Source organism: Salvelinus sp. IW2-2015, linkage group LG1, assembly GCF_002910315.2.
Source record: "Salvelinus sp. IW2-2015 linkage group LG1, ASM291031v2, whole genome shotgun sequence".
NCBI lineage: Eukaryota > Metazoa > Chordata > Actinopteri > Salmoniformes > Salmonidae > Salvelinus > Salvelinus sp. IW2-2015.
The window spans coordinates 3,081,929-3,101,830 of NC_036838.1; the positions used below are offsets into that span (position 1 = coordinate 3,081,929).

The 19,902-nt window shown below is 42.0% G+C and overlaps 1 protein-coding gene and 2 long non-coding RNA genes across 4 annotated transcripts in view; all 3 read left to right on the plus strand.

Moving 5' to 3' along the window:
* The window catches only part of septin9b (septin 9b), a 79,949-nt gene extending 63,671 nt beyond the window's left edge, over positions 1-16,278 (plus strand). Inside the window, 8 exon segments of the mRNA XM_070448075.1 lie at positions 11,529-11,552; positions 11,554-11,649; positions 13,817-13,889; positions 13,891-13,908; positions 14,005-14,072; positions 14,074-14,099; positions 14,374-14,464; positions 16,067-16,278. Coding sequence (XP_070304176.1) covers positions 11,529-11,552; positions 11,554-11,649; positions 13,817-13,889; positions 13,891-13,908; positions 14,005-14,072; positions 14,074-14,099; positions 14,374-14,464; positions 16,067-16,250 — 580 coding nt within the window. The 3' untranslated portion in view covers positions 16,251-16,278.
* On the plus strand, positions 28-2,813 carry LOC139029504 (uncharacterized). The gene is made up of 2 exons (XR_011481834.1): positions 28-1,077; positions 1,242-2,813. It is a non-coding gene; the product is annotated as an uncharacterized lncRNA (long non-coding RNA).
* Positions 16,279-18,459: 2,181 nt separating the features above from the next.
* LOC111963922 (uncharacterized) lies at positions 18,460-19,692 on the plus strand. 2 transcript variants are annotated; one of them, XR_002877315.1, is made up of 3 exons: positions 18,460-18,572; positions 19,238-19,323; positions 19,481-19,692. It is a non-coding gene; the product is annotated as an uncharacterized lncRNA (long non-coding RNA). The 2 variants fall into 2 exon arrangements; XR_002877319.3 differs by lacking the exon at positions 18,460-18,572 and adding an exon at positions 18,903-19,087.
* Positions 19,693-19,902: the final 210 nt, after the last annotated feature.

Genomic DNA, 19,902 nt, shown 5'->3' on the forward strand with positions numbered 1-19,902 from the left:
GGGAGGGAGGGAGGGAGGGAGGGAGGGAAAGCTGCTGGACCTGTCTGCACTGCTATCATAAATTAGGCCACAAGAGGAGGGAGGCCTGTGGGCCCAGGGTTCTCATAGCCAGGACCTCTTTCTCCTCGTTCTCCTTCTCTCTCTCCTCCTCGTTCTTTCTCTCTCTCGCTGGTTGTCTTACTCGTTCTCACTTTTTCTCTCTCTCTCCTCTTTCTTTCTGTCGTCTCTAACGTTCTCTTTTTCCTCTACCACTGCCCCAATGTCATTCTCTCTTTCTCATTATCAACCGTTCTTTCTCCCCCTCCTCATTCCATAAGTCATACTTATCTAGAGGGCTGGTACCTATACAGCTACATATSCAACMTGTCTGTCTCTGTGTGTTCTTGTGTTAATCCCCTGTTTGCAATGGGTGGAGGAAAGTGTTACCCAGAGAAACATWTAAAACCAYCCTMGTTTTAAATTAAGGGAGACCCACCACCACGTTAATCAGTACACCCACCCACAGACTGTGGTGGTCACACAGCAGCACCRTCTTCTCCCCCCTCCTCTCCCCCGCCCCCTCCCTAGGAGGGATGAAATGGAATTTAATTTCCTGTGCTGCGATTTCACATAAATAGCGCTCCTTTTTCACTTTGTGGACTTGACATAATCGATCATTCAAACAAGTGTTGGATCCTTTCTAGACTCCAGCAAATTGTCATGGAGAGTTTGTTAAACTGTCTGACTTGCTGAGGGAGCTGAGATGGATTAAATTACTTGTAGTGGAAGGTGTAATCTTTATTTAAGATAATTGCTGCAGATGTCAAGATAAATGGGTGTCCTTGACCTGTCTTTGGCGCAACACTCCCATCTTGTGGCAGAGTGTAGAATAGCACATGGCATTTAACTTGATATGCACACCCTGATACACAAAATATATGCCACGTGGCTATTGTATTGAATATTATTTGAGTAACTGTAAACAGAAAACACTTGCTGTTTATCCCATAGAATGTAATTTAATTTTCTTTACTCTCTTTTTGCAGTTGAGAACATTGCACACTGTGAGTTTGCCTACCTGCGAGACCTTCTCATCAGGTGAATATTAACTGTGTTTTAAGTGATGGTGATACTGACTGTGTTTGACCAGTGTTTTTGATGACGCTTGATGTTTCTCTGGGTAATGTTTCTCTGGGTAATGTTTCTCTGGGTAATGTTGATGTTTCTCTCACTAAATCCCCTCTGTGTTTCCTCTCTGTCAGGACCCACATGCAGAACATCAAGGACATCACCAGTAGCATCCACTACGAGGTGTACCGCGTCCGCAGGCTGAACGAGACCAACGCCCAGCCCAATGGCCAGCCCCCCAACACACTGGTTAACCCACAGCCACAGCAGGCCAACGGGGCGGCAGCACAGCACCAAGTCCTGACCCATGAGATGTAGATGTCTGACCATCTGCAAACAAATAAACACACACGCACACACACACACAGACCCATATATATATCTTTAATGGCTGGCAACTGTGACACACCACATGCAAACACACCACGTGACATACACACACCCATCCTAACTGGCTGACATGGACTGTACACACTCCAAAGAGGATTCCAATATCAAGTATATAATAATTCATACATGATCAACTGCCAAAACAGAGTTTCTGTTACCTGGAAGTTCTAGTGTAGGTCGTTGTAGGTCAGAGCTGTTGGATAAACAGTACAAGATGTCCCCTAGGGAGATGGGATGCCACAGTATTATAGCATACAGATGTGTACAGACCAGCTATCTAAGTATAGCACATTTAGCTAAACTAGAAATAACTGGTCGAAATGACCTGTTCTACGTTTGGGTTGTGCTSTATAGTGTTGTCTYGATATTGGAGATATTAGGAGGTWGGGTTTAGCTTCTTTGTACATTTTTGGACACATCTGCACTGCCCCGAAAAGCAGCAATGCAGTGTGGAGCAGCTTTGAAATCCCTTTTGTCTTTTTCCGTTGCGTTTTCATATGTTTAAGACCTCTTGCCAAACCATCCTGTCTATACCAATATGCCAATGTCGTATCTTGTTAAATGTATCATGTTCATTCATACAGTGCATTTTACATTTACTGTTGTGTTATAATATTGTTGTCTGGATGGTGGGGATGCAGGGAACAGACATCCCCCATGCTCTCRGACCTTTCTCTAAACCAAATAAATGTCCTTTCTGTTTTAAAGAGAAGCGAAATATATAGAATTGATTTATAAATAGATATTTATGCTTGTTATGTATTCACTTTATAATTGAGTTTGATATTCATATAGCCTACCAGTCGACCTACACACTCCCGTTGTTCTCAGAGAGGATGGAAAATCTACAGAGATCCTCTTTGGTTGTGTCTCCTTGCCATCATGCATTGTCTCCCGTGTATTTATAGAGAATTCTATGAATCTAGATTTACATTCTGTCTTTTTGGACGTGATACAGAATAGGACTACAGGTAGGTTGAATATGTAGCCTACATGCACCGCTTGAAATAATAAGTTTTGTATTCCCGGTGTAGTCAATGTATAACTCCCTTATCTTCCCTACTAAACATTTATTCCAAAAAAGTCATAAATGTGCCCATCAGCCAAACACAATTCTTCACTCCGACAGAAACTCATGGACAGAGGTCAAAACCAAGAGTACTATTCATTCAGCAATGTAGCTCACGTAACATAAACAATGACGAAAGGTAATACAATGTTTACTGTTGTATAGTTATTGTGTAATTTGTTATAGTATGATGAGAGTATGGTTTATCTTTGATATGCTATGTCAAATAAATAAAGATTGATATTTTTATTGTTTACAATTGTCTTGATTGCCAATCCATTTCACCTGTGCAGGTGACTCCTCTCTTAACCAATCACAAAAGCCCCTTTGGGCATGCGCAATTTGGCATGTCTGAAACTGTGTGAAAAAGGATACCCTTTATGTAGTGTTTGCCATCAAAGTTTGGGTTTTAGTGTCATAACTTTATGACTTTGCAAAGACACTTTGTTATTTCAAACAATCTGTGGGTGAATTGAGGTAAATACAGTGTGTATTGGAGGGGGTTTTACATCAAATTAGGGTCATCAGCGTGAGCTAAATTTAGAATGTGTAGTAGTCATAGTTTCACTGGTCCGTTTTAGTCAGGTGATTGGATCTTCAGATGCCAATGTTTTTTCATGTCTACAAGCTCATGGCCAAGGGCCCATAGACCAGCGTTTCCCAAACTCGGTCCTTGGGACTCTAAGGGGTACACATTTTGGTTTTTGCCCTAGCACTACAAAGCTGATTCAAATAATGAACTCGTCATCAAGCTTTGATTATTTTAATCAGCTGTGTGGTGCTAGGGCATAAACCAAAATGTGTACCCCTTAGAGTCCCCAGGACCGAGTTTGGGAAACGTTGCCATAGACAGTTGAACGTTCAGGGCTGGGAATACAGTAAGTGTGTTCTTGGAGAACACAGATGTCACATAACCCAGCAGATGGCACAGGGGAAGCTGACTGGCACTGTAGTGGTATCCAGGGGCGGGATGGCTATAGATTGAACTTTAATATCATCATTAGTGCCTATTTATATCCTGTCTCTTTCTCAGTTTTCAGCGAGGCTGCCTGAAGGGGTTCTCAAACCTCTCCTCGGGGACTCCCAGCCGTTCCACAGCTGGCACACCTGATTCAASTWGTTGACTATTCATCAAGCCCTTGACTGGGTAAATCAGGTGAATTAGTTCAGGGCTACAATTTTTTTTTTAAATGTCTGGGGGTTCCTGAGGAGAGGTTTGAGAACCACTGCAGTAGGGGACCTTACTCCACCTCCTAGTGACACACACAGTCACACGTGTGTACACACACACCCACAACACACATTGCAGCCAGCTACACATACACACACTCCACTTTACAGCTTCCCATCATTGTTCACCAAATGTTCTTCTGGGGAATGCAACAGTCTGAATCCAAACAAAATGAATGGCTATTGTAAGGCATGACGGGTTGAATATTTATCTTCAGATTTATGTGACGCTAGAGAGCGGATGTGTTTTGTAAACTGCTCTGTGTGATTTACTGTTCTCTGCAGGTTGTTGGCTTTGTTTGATCCCTCGGGGATCTGGAATCTTCCATTTTAACAGGTTGTTGGCTCGGTTTGATCCCTCYGGGATCTGGAATCTTCCATTTTAGTAGGTGAAAGAGGGTGTCTGAGTCATTTCATTCAATGTTTTGTGTTGAAGTATGAGTGTTTAGTCCTGTGGCTAAAGTTGGACTCTTGTTAGACATGGTTGTGGGTGAGTGGCGTTTAATATGCACGTAGACACACACACACACACACTCCAGTTTGTTCTTCGAGTACTAGCATGGAACCCTTACCCCGAGTGCCCCCGAGATTGGTACACACTACACATAGTGGCATGCATCCTTAAGTAGATATAGGAAAGCTGTCAGGCAGAGAGAGATGGTGAGGTAATGATGCCCATTAATGTTGACAAGTTCTAGCAGACTCTCGTTAAGAGAACATCAACAGCTCAAAAGGGCCAATTAAAAGCCACCACCAAATCTGTGCCCTTCACACACACACAGAATAGGCGCTCATAAACCCAGTGTCTTACAACATTGCCTTTTTAAAATTGTGCATGCGCTTCTTGTGTGGGTGTGTGGGTGTGTGGGTGTGTGGGTGTGTGGGTGCCCGCGTATGTGTATGACCAGGATTATCAACTAGATTCAGCCTTGGGCCAATTATACTTTTTTTGAGTGGATGGATGGGGGGGCGGAACATTATTACAAATAATTTGTAGACAGCAAACTGACCGCAAGAAGCCCAAACGGATATAATATTTGACTAAAACGTTATAATTTCAAACCTTGCTTACGTTTGTATACGATTGCATGTATCTATTTTACAGTATTATGTGTGGGACTACTTCGTAAAACATTTCCTGAATTAAAATCACTTGGAGCTGATTTGCTGGTGTATTTAGTCTTATGTCCAACAACAAACTTGGGAGGCCAAATAAAATCCCCAGTTGGGGTACCCTGGTTGGTGTATGAGTTAAGTGTGTCCCAGTGGAGAGCCCTAGGATAGGGAACGGCTAGGGAACGGCTAGGTAACGGCATAACGTCTGAGTAGCTACTCGTTATTGTTATTTTGTTGTTACTATTTCCTTTTTTATTTAGCAAATGTTTCTTTTTAACTCTGCGTTGTTGAGAAAGGGGTCGTAAGTAAGRATTMCACAGTGAAGTCTACACTGTTGTATTCGGCGCAAGTAACAAATACAATTTGAAGAAGTAGGGTTTCAGARGTTTTCGGAAGATGGGCAGGCCCTCTGCTTTCCTGACGTTAGGTGGAAGCTCGTTCCACCATTGGGGTGCCAGGACAGAGAAGAGCAGGGAATGACAMATTGTTGTCCATGGTKACGCCAAGGTTCTTTGAACTCTGGGAGGGGGACCCCATGGCGTCAACCGTGATGGAGAGCTCTTGGAGCGGGCAGGCCTTCCCCGCCGGAGGAAGAGCAGCTCCTTCCTGTTGAGCTTGAGGTGGTGGGCTGACTTCCAAGCTGAGATGTCTGCCAGGCACTCAGAGATGCATGTCGCCACCTGTCAGAAGGGGTGGGAAGGAGAAAAGTAGTTGATAGGTGCAACTGTGAGGATATGATGGAGCCGAGTGATTTGGTGTTTAGAGGAGAGGGCCTAGAACTGAGCCCTGGGGGACACCGGTAGTGAGCGCATGTGGTGCAGACATGTGGTGCAGACACAGATCCTCTCCATGTCACCTAGGAGCGACCTGCCAGGTAGGATGCAATCCAAGAGTGTGCAGAGCAGAGCCTGAGCCAGCAGATMYATCTAYGKGAATGAGAACACACTGAGAAGTGATTGACGCTACAAAGAGCATGTTGAAAAACCTTGAGTCTTCCTTCCCAGCTTAGATATCACTCAGTGTTTTAAGTTTCAAGTTTCAATGTCAGGTGTGTGGAGTCGGTATAAATGTGTGTGCATGTTGTGTGTGATGGAGTGTGAGTGTGTAGAGTCAGTGTGAAATTTTTTTTTTAAATAGAAGGGTCAATTAATTCTGTTGGTTAAGGCTTGGGGATAGAAGCTGTTTAGGAGCCTGTTGGTGTCAGACTTGATGCACCGGTACTGCTAGCCATATATTTATGTTTGTGTGGTGATGCTGGTAGAGATGAGAGAATGCCCAGACATGCACGTACATACACATATAGTGTGTTTGTATAGGAGCCCTGTGGGATTGTGTTTTGTATATATACTAGATGTCATAGTGGTTCTGAGGAGATTCTTAACCATTACAAACAGTGATTGGGGAATGTTTAAAATAAGGGTGGCATCTCATGACACCAAGTCAATGAAGACCTATCTGGGCAAGGTCAAAAAGTATGAATTTTCTCTCATTGCTATCATGTATGAACTAGGAAGATTGTGTGTYTGTGCGTGTCAGTCCGTCCAGAGCTAAAGCTAACTAACCCCTGGTTGCAAGATCGAATCCCCGAGCTGGCAAGGTAAAAATCTGTTGTTCTGCCCTTGAACAAGGCAGTTCACCCACTGTTCCTAGGTTGTCATTGAAAATAAGAATTTGCTCTTAACTGACTTGCCTAGTTAAATAAAGGTCACATATATAATTCGTCTGCACTTACGGACTGCCCTCTTTATTCAAACCACAGGTTTTCAAAAGGTTTCAAGTCCAGAGACTGAGAAATGTTCAAAATGTTGATTTGTGGCCAATTTAACAATTTCTTTGTGGATTTTGATGTGTGCTTGGGGTTATTATCATGAAGGACGAGACCGTTGTGGCCAAGTTTCAGCCTCCTGGCAGAGGCAAGCAGCTTTTTGGCTAAAATGTCCTGGTACTGGGTAAAGTTCACTATGCTGTTGACCTTAACAAGGGCCCCAGGACCAGTGGAAGCATAATGGCCCAAACATGTAGGTTGATGCATTGCTATGTTTTCATTTATAAAGCCTTTTACAAAAAGCACCACTGTACCTAACATCATTACTAAACTTTAGACATACGAGTTACAACACTCAGTCTTGAGGATGGCTAACTCTGGYAAATCCTTTGCTCTCGACTGAGTTAGGTAAATCAGCTTTTAGTTTTCTTACACCTTATTTCTGGAACAATCTTCAAKATGTTCTTAAATGTGATGTTGCGGTGCCTCTAGGGCAAGTRAGGAAGCTGATTGAGGACATTTTTACCGATGAATGTGTTTATTTTTTATGACCTGGTTTCCTTCTTGCATTTTGTATTTATATTGATGTTTGTTTTCTGTAATTTCTGTAATTCAGGGCTCATCTGTAGAAGAAGCCTTGGTCTCAGTATGACTCCCTGATAAAATAAAGGTTCAATACATTTCACCACTATATTTTAAAGTAGGTATGGGATTAATTTCTGCTCATGCATTCTCATTTCGACGCCAAACCCACAACTGGTGTGCGTGGCCAAAGATCTCTATTTTCATGTCATCTGYCTTAAGCACCTGTTCTACTCGATGCCAATGTTGTTTTGAAAATTCTAGTTAAACTCCATAAAACTCTGTTTACATTTGTTGGATGAGAGGAAAATATACTGTAGCTCTTTGGCCTATGAACAACAATGGTGAGGGAGTTATATTCTTATCCTCTTCTACATGATAAATGTGACTTAAATGTCAAAGACGCACACTGGMTCTCTTTCAATTATTTGTTTCGACATAAGTAGCTTGAAGGACTAATCAGACCGGTCAAGTGGCGAATGAGGAAGCCCTCATACCAAAGAGCCACTCACCTTCCCTCTTCTCATTCTCACCTCTCTTCCTCACAGAAGAGTTCTACTTGGCTCTCCTGAGCACGACTTGATACTTTTTCCTGTTTAACTGTTCATGTGCCGTTAACCCTGCACTTGGTGGCGTAACCTTATTAGCTCACGTCTTTTGTGTTGGTACAAAAGTCTCTGACAGACAGACAGYTGTCTCAGACAGGTCTCTCTCAACTCTCTCTGGGCGAAACACCCYGATTTAAAAGGATGCACCCTCAATGGCTGCCTGTATAAATTCCTGTCCATAGAGTAATTTAGAGGCCACAACTGCCACGAGTGCCCTCAGTACTCATGTGACCATAGAGTTYGGTAGAGGGCACCCCTGCCACGAATACTGTCTCCCACCTCCAAGTCACGGATCAGGGAATTTTGAACAGTATTCTCAAATYTTTATACAGATATACATAGGCTACAATGAAATATGTCATAAATCTTATACTAGCAATGCGCATTCCCCGCCCACCTGAGGATCTGTCTTTTTCAGCCATCTATTTACTGAGTTTGAGGGGTGCAAAATTGATGGATTGATTGTTTTCATTTTACTACTACAACTCTTTCATACTTTTGCTTGTGCCTGTAGTTTTTTTCACGTTAATGTTATGACTGTGGAAATTACCTGTCAAACACACTCAATGGAATACAAAAAAAGTTGAATAAAATATACAAAAAGTCTAATATTGTCTTTCCGTTGCTTCATCTGGGCTTTAACACATCGTCTCGACACTTGCATCACAAGAAAGAGAAGAACTTCATTTCCTGTGAAATTGAAAAAGTTTTAATTTTAATACTGTAAACATTTTTACAAATTAGATGCTCCTCACCACTTCCTCTAAACTGCCCCCTCCCTCTCCTCCCCTCCCTCTTCACTCCTACACTATCCTCCTCCTTCCCTCTCTCTTTCAACCACATGTGGAACTCATTCTATCCAGAGACACTGAGGTATCGCTTTAGGAATCAAGTTTCACAAAGACTCCTTTGACTYCAGATACTTTTGTAGACTATAGTACCCAGTCTAGAAACCATTAGGCAGGGAGTGACGGGGAGACTGAGACAATGTATATGACAATACATTTAGAATACGTTTGTATATGTTCAGGTGGGAATAGTGTGTGAGGTGCCTAACAATGACAAGGAATGGGGCCAAAACCATTTAATGTTTAAAATGTGCTGTTTCTTGTGATTTCAGGAATGGAAAATTAAACCTTAAAACGTCAGCATGCTTGTGAATCCTCACAGTTCATTTAGTGAGCAACTAGCAGCGAATATAATCAGATGAAACACCCAAGTGGTGGCTATTTGTTAATTTTGAATAACGTTTGTATAGACACACACTCTTAATGTCTTAATAATACCAACCACATTGCCTCATGCCGCTCTGTTAGTGATTTAGCAAATGTTCCCTTTACTCARGTCTGCAGTTTGTTAGATTCATTTAACAGGGATTAAAGTGTCCTTGAGTGCACCCTGGTTAGTCTCACTCGTGCCCGTAGGGTCTAATATTTGTGGATATTCTATTTGTGGGTCTTCAGATGGTTGAGCCGGGAGCCACATATTTTGGTGCTGTGTGGACATTGGTGAGTGGTGGTTGGGCCTTCCTGGTGTTGAGGCACACACATGAATAGAAACAACACGACACACACACTTAGTCACTCAGCAAAAACAGATGGCATGACGGGATGAGGGGAGAGACACTAAAATAATGTGTTGAGTAGCCAATGCTGCTCTTTAGGGCAATATYCGGGTATAACTCTCAATCCTGGTGTTCTGGTGTTCTATAAGCAATATAGATCTTACTGCGGGTGGAACCTGGTTCATGGTCTAGACTTAAACTTCTGGAACTATTAAAAAAATTCTCCCCAAAACCCAAATACTCRCCCTTCTTCTTTCTCCCTTTTTCTTCCCTCCTTATTCATTGCTTTCACAAATGGATTATCGTCTGTCGGTTGAGGTTTGAAACAAGGGCCTCTAATCAATTACATAGACATGATGACAAACCCATATGTGCATTCCAAATGACACCCTTTTCCTTGTAGTGCACTGCTTTTGAGCAGGGCCCCTATGTCTCTGGTCAAAAGTAGTGAACTACATAGGGAATAGGATGCCATTTGGGAATTAACCCATGTGTATTGGATAGCTCCATGCTTTGGTGCCATTATGTCCATAATAGAGAAATCCCAAGCAGAATTTGTATTTTTTTGATGGTAGACACTACTCTGAATATTCATTAATTTAATTGATTAGTCCTTGGTTTAGTGTCAGCYATTTGCTTCAAGGTTTCCTTTTACTAGCTTGAGCGGTTTGAGATAAATACACACYACTATGGGTGCATCCCAAAAGGATGTTTGAAATGCTTTTTACATTTTGAATCACAAACAATGATTCGGTCATGATTCGGTCATGAAATCATGATGAAAGTGGCTATTTTACATGCCTCCTGTAAGACCAACGATCTGTGAACTGTACATGATACGGGCATCTTGGAGTCATTATACTCCTTATAGTGTTCTCTAACATGGAGTATGTTTAGATTCTGAAATACACATTTTCACACGAATTTATTCATTAAATCTATGAATATCTCCAAATGATCCTTTTTGCATTTTCCCCTTTAATTTTAGACACATTGTGTGGAACACTATAGTCTTCATACACATCACATTTCCAGAGTGGGCTCTCTGGTACGACCCATTTTATACATAGAAATTAACATTATAGGTCATTAACCAATCACAGCCCACCTTTAGGATTACACATTCAGCAACTCACCAGCAAAGGGAGTTTCCTTTTGAATCCATTTACCGTTCCCTGTGTTGGTGGTGCTCATACAATTGATAAGAAATTCAGAATTAGCAGAGAGCCCACTCTGTAAATGTGATGTACTTGTAGTGCACTGTTCCAAACGATATGTCTTAAAATCATCAAAAGGGTGGTTTGGAGACATTCACATTTTTTATGTTGAATAAATGAATGTGTTTCAGACTCTAGACATACTCCATATGGAACAGCCAGAGCCACTGTCAGGCTAGCTATAGCCTGYACATTCTCATGCATTCTCCTCTGATAGGAGAGTGTATACAGGATACAAAGAGATGAGATGGGGAAGAGAGAAGGTTTATAGGAGATAGTAGAGAAGCTCTAAGACTTGACAACTTGGGAGTAGGATGTACAAGCTTTGTGTGAGTGGTCAGTTGAGGACAATATCTCTCATCACATGATGTTCAATATAGATATGTATTCAATTGCATTATCCCCACATTTCACCTCCTAAAACTGCCATCCATGACGAATCTTGAGAGGACCATTATCTGTTTCCAGGCTTATATCGGTTTCAGTTCTTAACCATTTTGTTTTTAACCTTGGAAAGAGGTTGTGATTCGTCTTTTAAATTTGAGAATTAGGATTATACTGGTACAGTGCTGCACAATCACATTGTCATTGATCAGAAAATAATAGATAATGGACCATCATTGCCCCCTAGTGGTATATCTGTCTCATAACATCCATGACTGAAAAGTCTTCAGTAGATGTGACATTCATTGCCCCACAACTGCTTTATCATACGTCTCAAAGAAATGTCCTGTGTGGTTGAATAAACGTTTTAGCCATGTTTTCAATTATACCACAGTGCTGCATTACAATATAACCTACCAATCAGAAAATATCTTAACATCTTTCTCTCCTTCTCCTCCCCCCCTTATCTCTCTCCTCCCATGTTGTCTCTCTCCAGTTTGAGGCCCCTGGATGTGGAGTTTGAGCCGTCTGAGTAAAGCAGTCAAAATAGTCCCTGTCATCGCTAAGGCAGACACACTCACCCTGGAGGAGAGGGACTTCTTCAGACAGACGGTAAGGTGTGTGTGCACACACGTGTGTGTGTAATGTGTATACATGCATGTGTGTGTGTACACAAAAAGCCTATGACATTGATCTGTAGATTTGCTTTTAAACTAGTCTCTTTTGCACTACATGGCTGACATTAGGCCTTTACAGCAGAGTAACAAGAGGGTAAGATCACACACACGCCACCCGCGTGCACACACACAGGGTAACGAGAGGGTAAGATCACACACAGGCCGGTATGAAGCGATGCCAGGCATTACAAACAACAGCCATCTGGATAAACTACTGTACTCTACCCAGTCTGAGTAGTGGCGGTATGAAACCCTGGAACACTTAACGGATGTTTTTAGCCAGAAAGGAGCATTTTAAGAAGGGATTTATTTACAGTATTCCAGCTTTCTGTAAACCTCCGAGGCAGCTGACATCTGCACAGATGCCAGTGTACTGTCTGTCTAGTAACTACTTCGTAGAGGCTGTTTAGTAACTACTTGGTAGAGGCTGTCTAGTAGCTGCTTTGTAGAGGCTGTCTAGTACCTACTTGGTAGAGGCTGTCTAGTAACTACTTGGTAGAGGCTGTCTAGTACCTACTTGGTAGAGGCTGTCTAGTACCTACTCCCCCATAATGGAATGCATAACCCTTTCTGTTGATGACTGACTCATGCTTATGTTATAGAGACTAGAGGCCCTCTGCTGATTTAAATGGAAGTTTAAATGATTTAGAATTCAATGGAATTCCCAAATGCTACTTTCTCTTCCTGTCACTTTAACTCTACACCATACCAGGATACACAGGCCTAAACTACCTGCTTTGCCCAGTCTAACTTGCACACCCTCTGTTCGTTTTGTTGGCCAGTGTTCAGCCTGGGAGAAGAAAATGAACATGTACACACACACACACACACACACACCACACACACACACACACACACACACACACACACACCACACACAACACACACACACACACACAACACCACACCACACAACACACACACACAACCCACACACCACACACACACACCACACACAACACACACACACACCCCACCCCACACACAAAGAAGAAAAGGACATGCACATTCCCTCTCTCGAGGGACGCTAGTCTCCACTCTCTGGCATCCTGCGACAGCTTTATTAATTCTGGAGGAGGATACACATTGGGCGACTTGGCTACCGTTTTCCCCGACAACGGCCAATGAGAACAAGGCAGAGTGAGATGGAAGCTCTGGGGCTTGTAACCAGCTTGTTTTGGTTGGCTGCATGGGCTGGGCAATGTACGACCCTGGGATTGTGATCTTACATTTTTCTTGATGTTTCTTTCTTGTTCTCTGCTCCCTGCAGCAGTTGACATGCATGCAAATGGAACAAAATAGCTTTTTATTRGGGTTTTGCCATCTGTGTCCAACAGTGTGTGCGTGCATGCTCTGTTATAGCTTTAAAAAATGTAGTCAGTTTACATTTCATCCTATAATGTAGGCCTAAGGCTGAGAAAGTTAAAGTTACAAGTTTAGACTTTCCAAGAAGTATAAACAGAGTAATGTAGAAAATCTGTTTGATCACCAACCAAGTGGAAACTGTCAAAGTAGTAATTGTGAGCGGAACGGTCATTCATTTAAAGGCCATCACTGCTGGCAGAAGAAGCCTGTCTGTGTTCATCATTGTAAAGAAGGCGGCCATTTTGTGTCTGGCTGTATATTTGTTTAATGGTTGTTAACCTCCACAGTAAGTCTCCATGTTAGAGAACATGATATAGATTGTTTAAGGTCAACACCAGCCTTAACAACATGATTGAGTATTTATGGTGGAATCCGAGTGAGCTAACAGTACTGTCGAAATGTAGTCAATCATTTCATACTTGTATATTTATCGTTTCAATCATGGTGACCTTATACTGGTCCAAACAATCAGGGTATATGGAGATCTACTTGAAGAATGTTTATGATGTGACAAAGCCTCCCTTCATCGGTCTTTCCCCTGGTGGTGAGTGAAAGACTTTGGTGTGTGATGTTGTACTGGGCAGGACACACACTCCTCCACRTCTAGGACTAGATGACTTGGTAGATGACATAAGGTGGAAATGGCCATTGTTTTGCCCTGACTMCTGTTCTATAGTACATTGATGAAACAGTGCAAACCTGGTGTTAGATTCTGATGTGTTTCTGTGTGTGTGCAAATCAGGGAAGAGCTGCGAGCCAACGGGATCGACGTCTACCCTCCGAAGGTGGTTGATGAGGATTCTGATGACCAGATGGATCAATGAGAAAATCAGGGTGCGTTTACAGTGTTGTAAATACACACACACACACACACACGACCAACCGACCGACGCATGGATTCATTATAAACCATGTGTTGTTTGTCGTCAGGAAATGATCCCATTTGCTGTGGTGGGGAGCAACCAGTAGTACCTGGTCAATGGAAAGATTCTTCTGGGCACAAACAAAGTGGGGAACCATAGAAGGTATTTCAACACACACACAACCATTACTATCCCTGTCAAACTAGTCATGTCAAAAGGGTTGAAGCAGATTTGCCATTGCCTGGCTGGACTGCACAGTYCAGGGGATCAACCATGCATGTTACTGCTGCCAGTACATTTAAACATCTGTTGTCTAACTCATATCCACGTTTCTCTGGTCTGTCTTTGACTAAACAGATTTAGGTGTAATAGACGGGAGGAGGACGATTTACCGAACCTCCTGAATCCGGGGCACAATGGGGGAAATTGTGCACAGACACKAGGCCCGCCGTGTCCGGTCTGGAATGTGATGTCATGAGCCCTGCTGGTCGGCTACTGCACAGCAACCAAGCGGTGCCAAAGCCCTGGTTTGCCCTATGTAAATTACAATTGCCAGGGCGATTGGGGGTCATATCAAGTGAGCGTCCATGACTCACCACTGGGGGGAATAGGGGGGTGGAGGTGATGAGAGAGGAGGGGAAAGAGGAATGTCAAAGCGCCTGTTTACTGGCGGACCGACTGTTTCCTTCCTAGATTGCACCTGGCCCCTTCAGGGGCCCTCTTGGCCCTTGGTGAATGCTCCTTTCATCACTCCCCACTTGTATTGAACAACTATATTATTCTGGACCTCTTGCTGTTAGGTCTGTTCAAAGGACCAACCAACCAGAATTTAGCATACATAGCTTTCTAGAGTTCTAGTACTTGAGTCCTGTTCTGGAACTGTCAAGGTCTCCTACCCCATAGTCGATTGAAGCTCCTCTAATTAGCATAAGAATACAAATCTTTCTATTCAAGCTAGACACTTGCTTCTCAATCATCCTTCCGCAMCTGCGCTGGAAGGTGTCAGAGTTACAGCGGTGTTTGTCAGACCAGGAGACATCCCGAAAATAGATTTTTCTCACTAAAAAGTCTGCAGAGTTCAGAGTTTGGGCATCTTTTGCTCCACGACCCCCGCTAGCTCCACGACCCCCGCTAGCTTCACGACCCCCGCTAGCTTCACGACCCCCGCTAGCTTCACGACACCACTAGCTCCACGACACCACTAGCTCCACGACCCCCACTTGCTCCACGACCCCCACTAGCTCCACGACCCCCACTAGCTTCACGGGACTCATCTGAAGTCTGTACTGACTGTGCCAACTTCGGTCTGTAGAATCTGAACGCTTTGAGCTACATACTATTATGACCCCACTATCGAAAGCTGAGACTCARGGACACGTACATGTTGTTTTTCTCTACGACACCCACAAGCTTCACAAGAGTCGTCTGTGTATGGAAGTCGTTTTGTGCCCCGAAAAGGGGATAAATATGGGTAAAAATATAGGACAGACGCTTCAAAACATACTTCCTTCTGATTACATTTTTGACTATTTGTTTTGCCCCAAGGCTTAGACTCTATGGGGTTAAAACACACATGGACTTTAATTGAACTTTAGACAAAGGTATGTTTMTGGGAGCATGGATGTGAGAAATGTGGTTGCCCCCTGGCCAGGCTGTGTGCTCAGGCAGTGGGAGTGGGAGAGGGATGTATGGAGGGAGCAAGTGAGTGGAAGAGAYAGGTGTAGACGTGCCCAGCAGCTGTCATAGGAGAAGGTCAAGGGGTGTTAATACTTTCTGAATGCACATAAAATACTATCTAAAGGTAAACGTGTATTATTAAAGGGGCAATCTGCAGTTGCTTAATACATTTTTGGACTTTTAAATAAATTGTATATACCAATTGGTTCTTCGAGAATATAACTTATGAATGCCTCATGAGCTTAGTTCAACTSTTGTACCCCATCAGAACCCTAAATATAAGATTGTTTTACACCAACATTTGTAAACAATGTAKATTTAAGCAAGCACTGTATAGCCTCAAAACATGGTTAAAACTATAATTTTGATATAATGGATGGTCTGTCCTTGGGTTGATGTTTCTCTAGGTAACATTTATCACTAAATCTTCATCTGTGTTTCCTCTCTGTAAGGACCCACATGCAGAACATCAAGGACATCACCAGTAGCATCCACTACGAGGTGTACCGCGTCCGCAGGCTGAACGAGACCAACGCCCAGCCCAATGGCCAGCCCCCCAACACACTGGTTAACCCACAGCCACAGCAGGCCAACGGGGCGGCAGCACAGCACCAAGTCCTGACCCATGAGATGTAGATGTCTTGACCACCCCAGAAACACACACACGCACATATGGGTTGTTCCACAAAATGAGACCCTTTTTGGGTAGTGTGACTTGAAGAGTTTTAAGAGCACATGGTCAACTTAATTTAAAATGCATGTTTTCCCCATCTCAAAAGGTTAAATAAAAAAATTACTATAGTAAGTGCCTATTAAAGCCAAATCAAATAACAGGGTTGACGGTAACAGGGTTGATTATTTAATCTTAAATCATTCATAAATCCCTTTCTAACAGGGAATGGAAGCTTGTGTGCCAAGGGAGGGGCAATTCAATTTTTTTATTGTTAAAACATTTTTTGCCTGTCTATATATGGGTAATAAGGTATTATGCTCGACCTGCTCAGTTTATTCATTTTCATATGTTTCTTTGAATAAAAAAAGCAATAGTTTCATCATTAAAATGAGAGTTCAGTTCACGTAACAGGGTTGACCTTAAAACGGGAACAGGTTTTCTTTCTTTTTTTCCCCTTAAAATGAATCACTAATCACATGAAATAAATAATACTCTTTAGAAATGACTTGTGTCAAAGCAACAAAATAACTAGGGCTTTACAATGATGGTGAAAACTTGAACTGTTGGTTAAAATCTTACTAGAAATCCCAGAGCATGCACAGAGATACATGTCAAAATGCTGAATTTTGGCACTTTATCAAGTCTTATTCATATAAAAATATACTTTTATTTCATTCATATAAACAGGCTTTTGTAATTAATGCACAATTTCTACTTTAAATATCAAAGGGATGCAAAGGGACTCATTTTGTGGAACAACCCATATCTTTAATGGCTGGCAACTAATGTGACACACACACACACACACCCAAACATGCAAACACCCAGTGACACACATACACAAACATCACACTGGACTCCTCCGACATCTCCCCATCATCACTGGCTGACGTGACATAAAGGACTGTACATACCAATATCAAGTGTATAACCATTTTTACATGATCAAACTGCTAAACAGAGTTTCTGTTAGCTGGAAGTTCTAGTGTAGGTCGTTGTAGGTCAGAGCTGTTGATAACAGTACAAGATGTCCCCTAGGGAGATGGGATGCCACAGTATTATAGCATACAGATGTGTACAGACCAGCTATCTAAGTATAGCACATTTAGTTCAACTTGAAAGACCTGGTCGAAATGACCTGGTCTACGTCTATGTTGTGCTGTATAGTGTTATTAGGAGGTAGGGTTTAGTTTCTTTGTAAATGTTGACACATCTGCACTGTCCAGTAAAACAGCAATGCAGTGTGGAGCAGCTTTGAAATCCCTTTGTCTTTTTCCATTGTGTTTTCATAAATGCAAGACCTCTTGCCAAACCATCCTGTCTATACCAATATGCTAATGTCATATTTGTGACAGTGCATTTTACATTTACTGTTGTGTTGTTATTATAATATTATAATTATTATAATATTATTGAGTTGTTTGGGTGTAGGGAACGCACCTGTTTTCTCCCTATGCATTTTCTTTTCTGTAAACCAATTAAATGTCCTTTTTGTTTATGCTTCTCATGTACTCACTTTTAATTGAGTTAGATGATGCTCATAGGCTACCAGCTTCTAAACACGCCCGTTGTTCTTCTGACATTCTCCTGCTGTCTTTCGTTACGGAGAAGAAACTAACGTCCGTTGGCGTAGCCTTTGAGTCTGGGTAGCCAGGCAAGGAAAACCTATGTAGACCCTATTTGGTTATATTTATCAGTATCTCCTTGCCCTCATACTTTGTCTCCCATTTATTCATAGAGAATTGTATGAATCTAGATTTACATTCTGTATTTTTGGGCATGATACAGAATAGGACTTCAGTKATTTCTAGCCTACATACACCGCTTGTAATAATATTTAGTTCCCTGACAGTTTTGCATTCCCGGTGTAGTCAATGTATAACTAACACCCTTATCTTCCCTACTAAACATTTATTCCAAAAAGRCATAAATGTTCCCTTCAGCCAAACACAATGACATAACATAAACAATGACGAAAGGTAATACAATGTTTATTGTTGTGTAATTTATGGTATGATAGATTAAGATGTATATTTGATACGCTATCTCAAAGAAATAGACTATTTTCTTGTTTACACTTATTCTGTATTGATTGCCAATTATCAACCTGACTCAACCAATCACAAAAGCCCCTTTCGTCATACGCAATTTGGCACGTCTGAAACCCTGCGAAACACGTGTTCATTTCGAAAACTAACAGAAAGGCTTTATCATTGAAGTTTGGGTTTTATTGTCATGACGGAGTATTTTTTTCAAAGTTATAATGAGGAGAACCAAGTTACAAGGTATTTCGAAAACAATATGATACTGGAAGTGGACTGATGGGGGTAAAATATACCTACCAAATTGCAATGAAACTTCTAAATATTTTTCGTTTGGTGACGATGTAGTTGTACCGTTGCAAGTAAACATCAGTCACATCTTTGGGGAATATAATTAATGGAAATATTCTAGGATTTGAAGGTGGTCAATGTATTTAACTGCCTTTATAGGCCTAATAAACAATGTTGYATAATAAACTACAATAGAGAAGCTACAAAGTTATTCCAAAATGTTCCAAGGCAAACAAGTGTAGGTCTGGGCTACAACAGAAGACATTAGGCTACTTTTTGTTTTCTAGAACGAATTTATTAATTTTACTGTAGCCTAGTAGAATTGCAGTTCTGACAACTCTTCAATTGTCAAGGCCAGACAGGTAGAGTGGGAAAATAGCAACTAGCTCACGACAGGCCATGTCCTGCGGGGCTACAACGCTTCAAACCGGAGCTTCACGAATCACACCTTGTTCACGCAACGCTGGGTACACTCATTCTTACCTCTCCTGTCATCTTTTCTCAGCTGCCAAGTACCATCAGTTCCTAAATCCACGTTGGCATGTTTAACTAGCTGTTCAGTTGAATAGGTCAGTCTATCTCACACTTTCGCTCTATGCCTTTCCCTGCCTCCCCAGACTCGTTTTGGAAGACCCGCCTGAACATTGAAGAAGCCTAATCATCTACTCGACTGACATTGATGCTGACTACTACTAGGGAAAAGGTGATGGGTTATACACAACTGTGTTCAAGTTAATAACGTGTGCTGGCTGTGTAAATGTGGTATATACGAATGACACCTGCCGTAATATGTAGATATATTGGTTCATGTACTAGGATGGTACCTAATGCTGTGTTTATAATATCTCGTAAATTCGCAGATATGAGCTTATGCCCCTCCAACTCGTAATTACTACTGGGAAACTTGTCTCCTCTCTGAGCTCCAACTTCTCCCACATGCTGAGCTCTGACGTCACCTACTAAGGAAATGACCTTGATAACAGCATTTTCAGCAGTTAAATGGAACAACAAAACATTATTTATGAAATAAATGACAATGTATTTATAGTGTGTTTGTACACTATAAATTGTTCATGAGCACAAAAGCTGTACTTTTTGTTTTTAGTTGACAGAGCTTGTTCYCCATTAGCCAAATGGCATTCTCAACGAGTTCCAAGCACGTGAACGCACACAACTCGTTGCGCCCAGTTTACAATTAGTTCCCCACTTGTTATGAACGCAGAATAACTTAGTAGTTARCTCAACCACTCCACAACCATCGTTAAAGGACGCCTTGAAAACY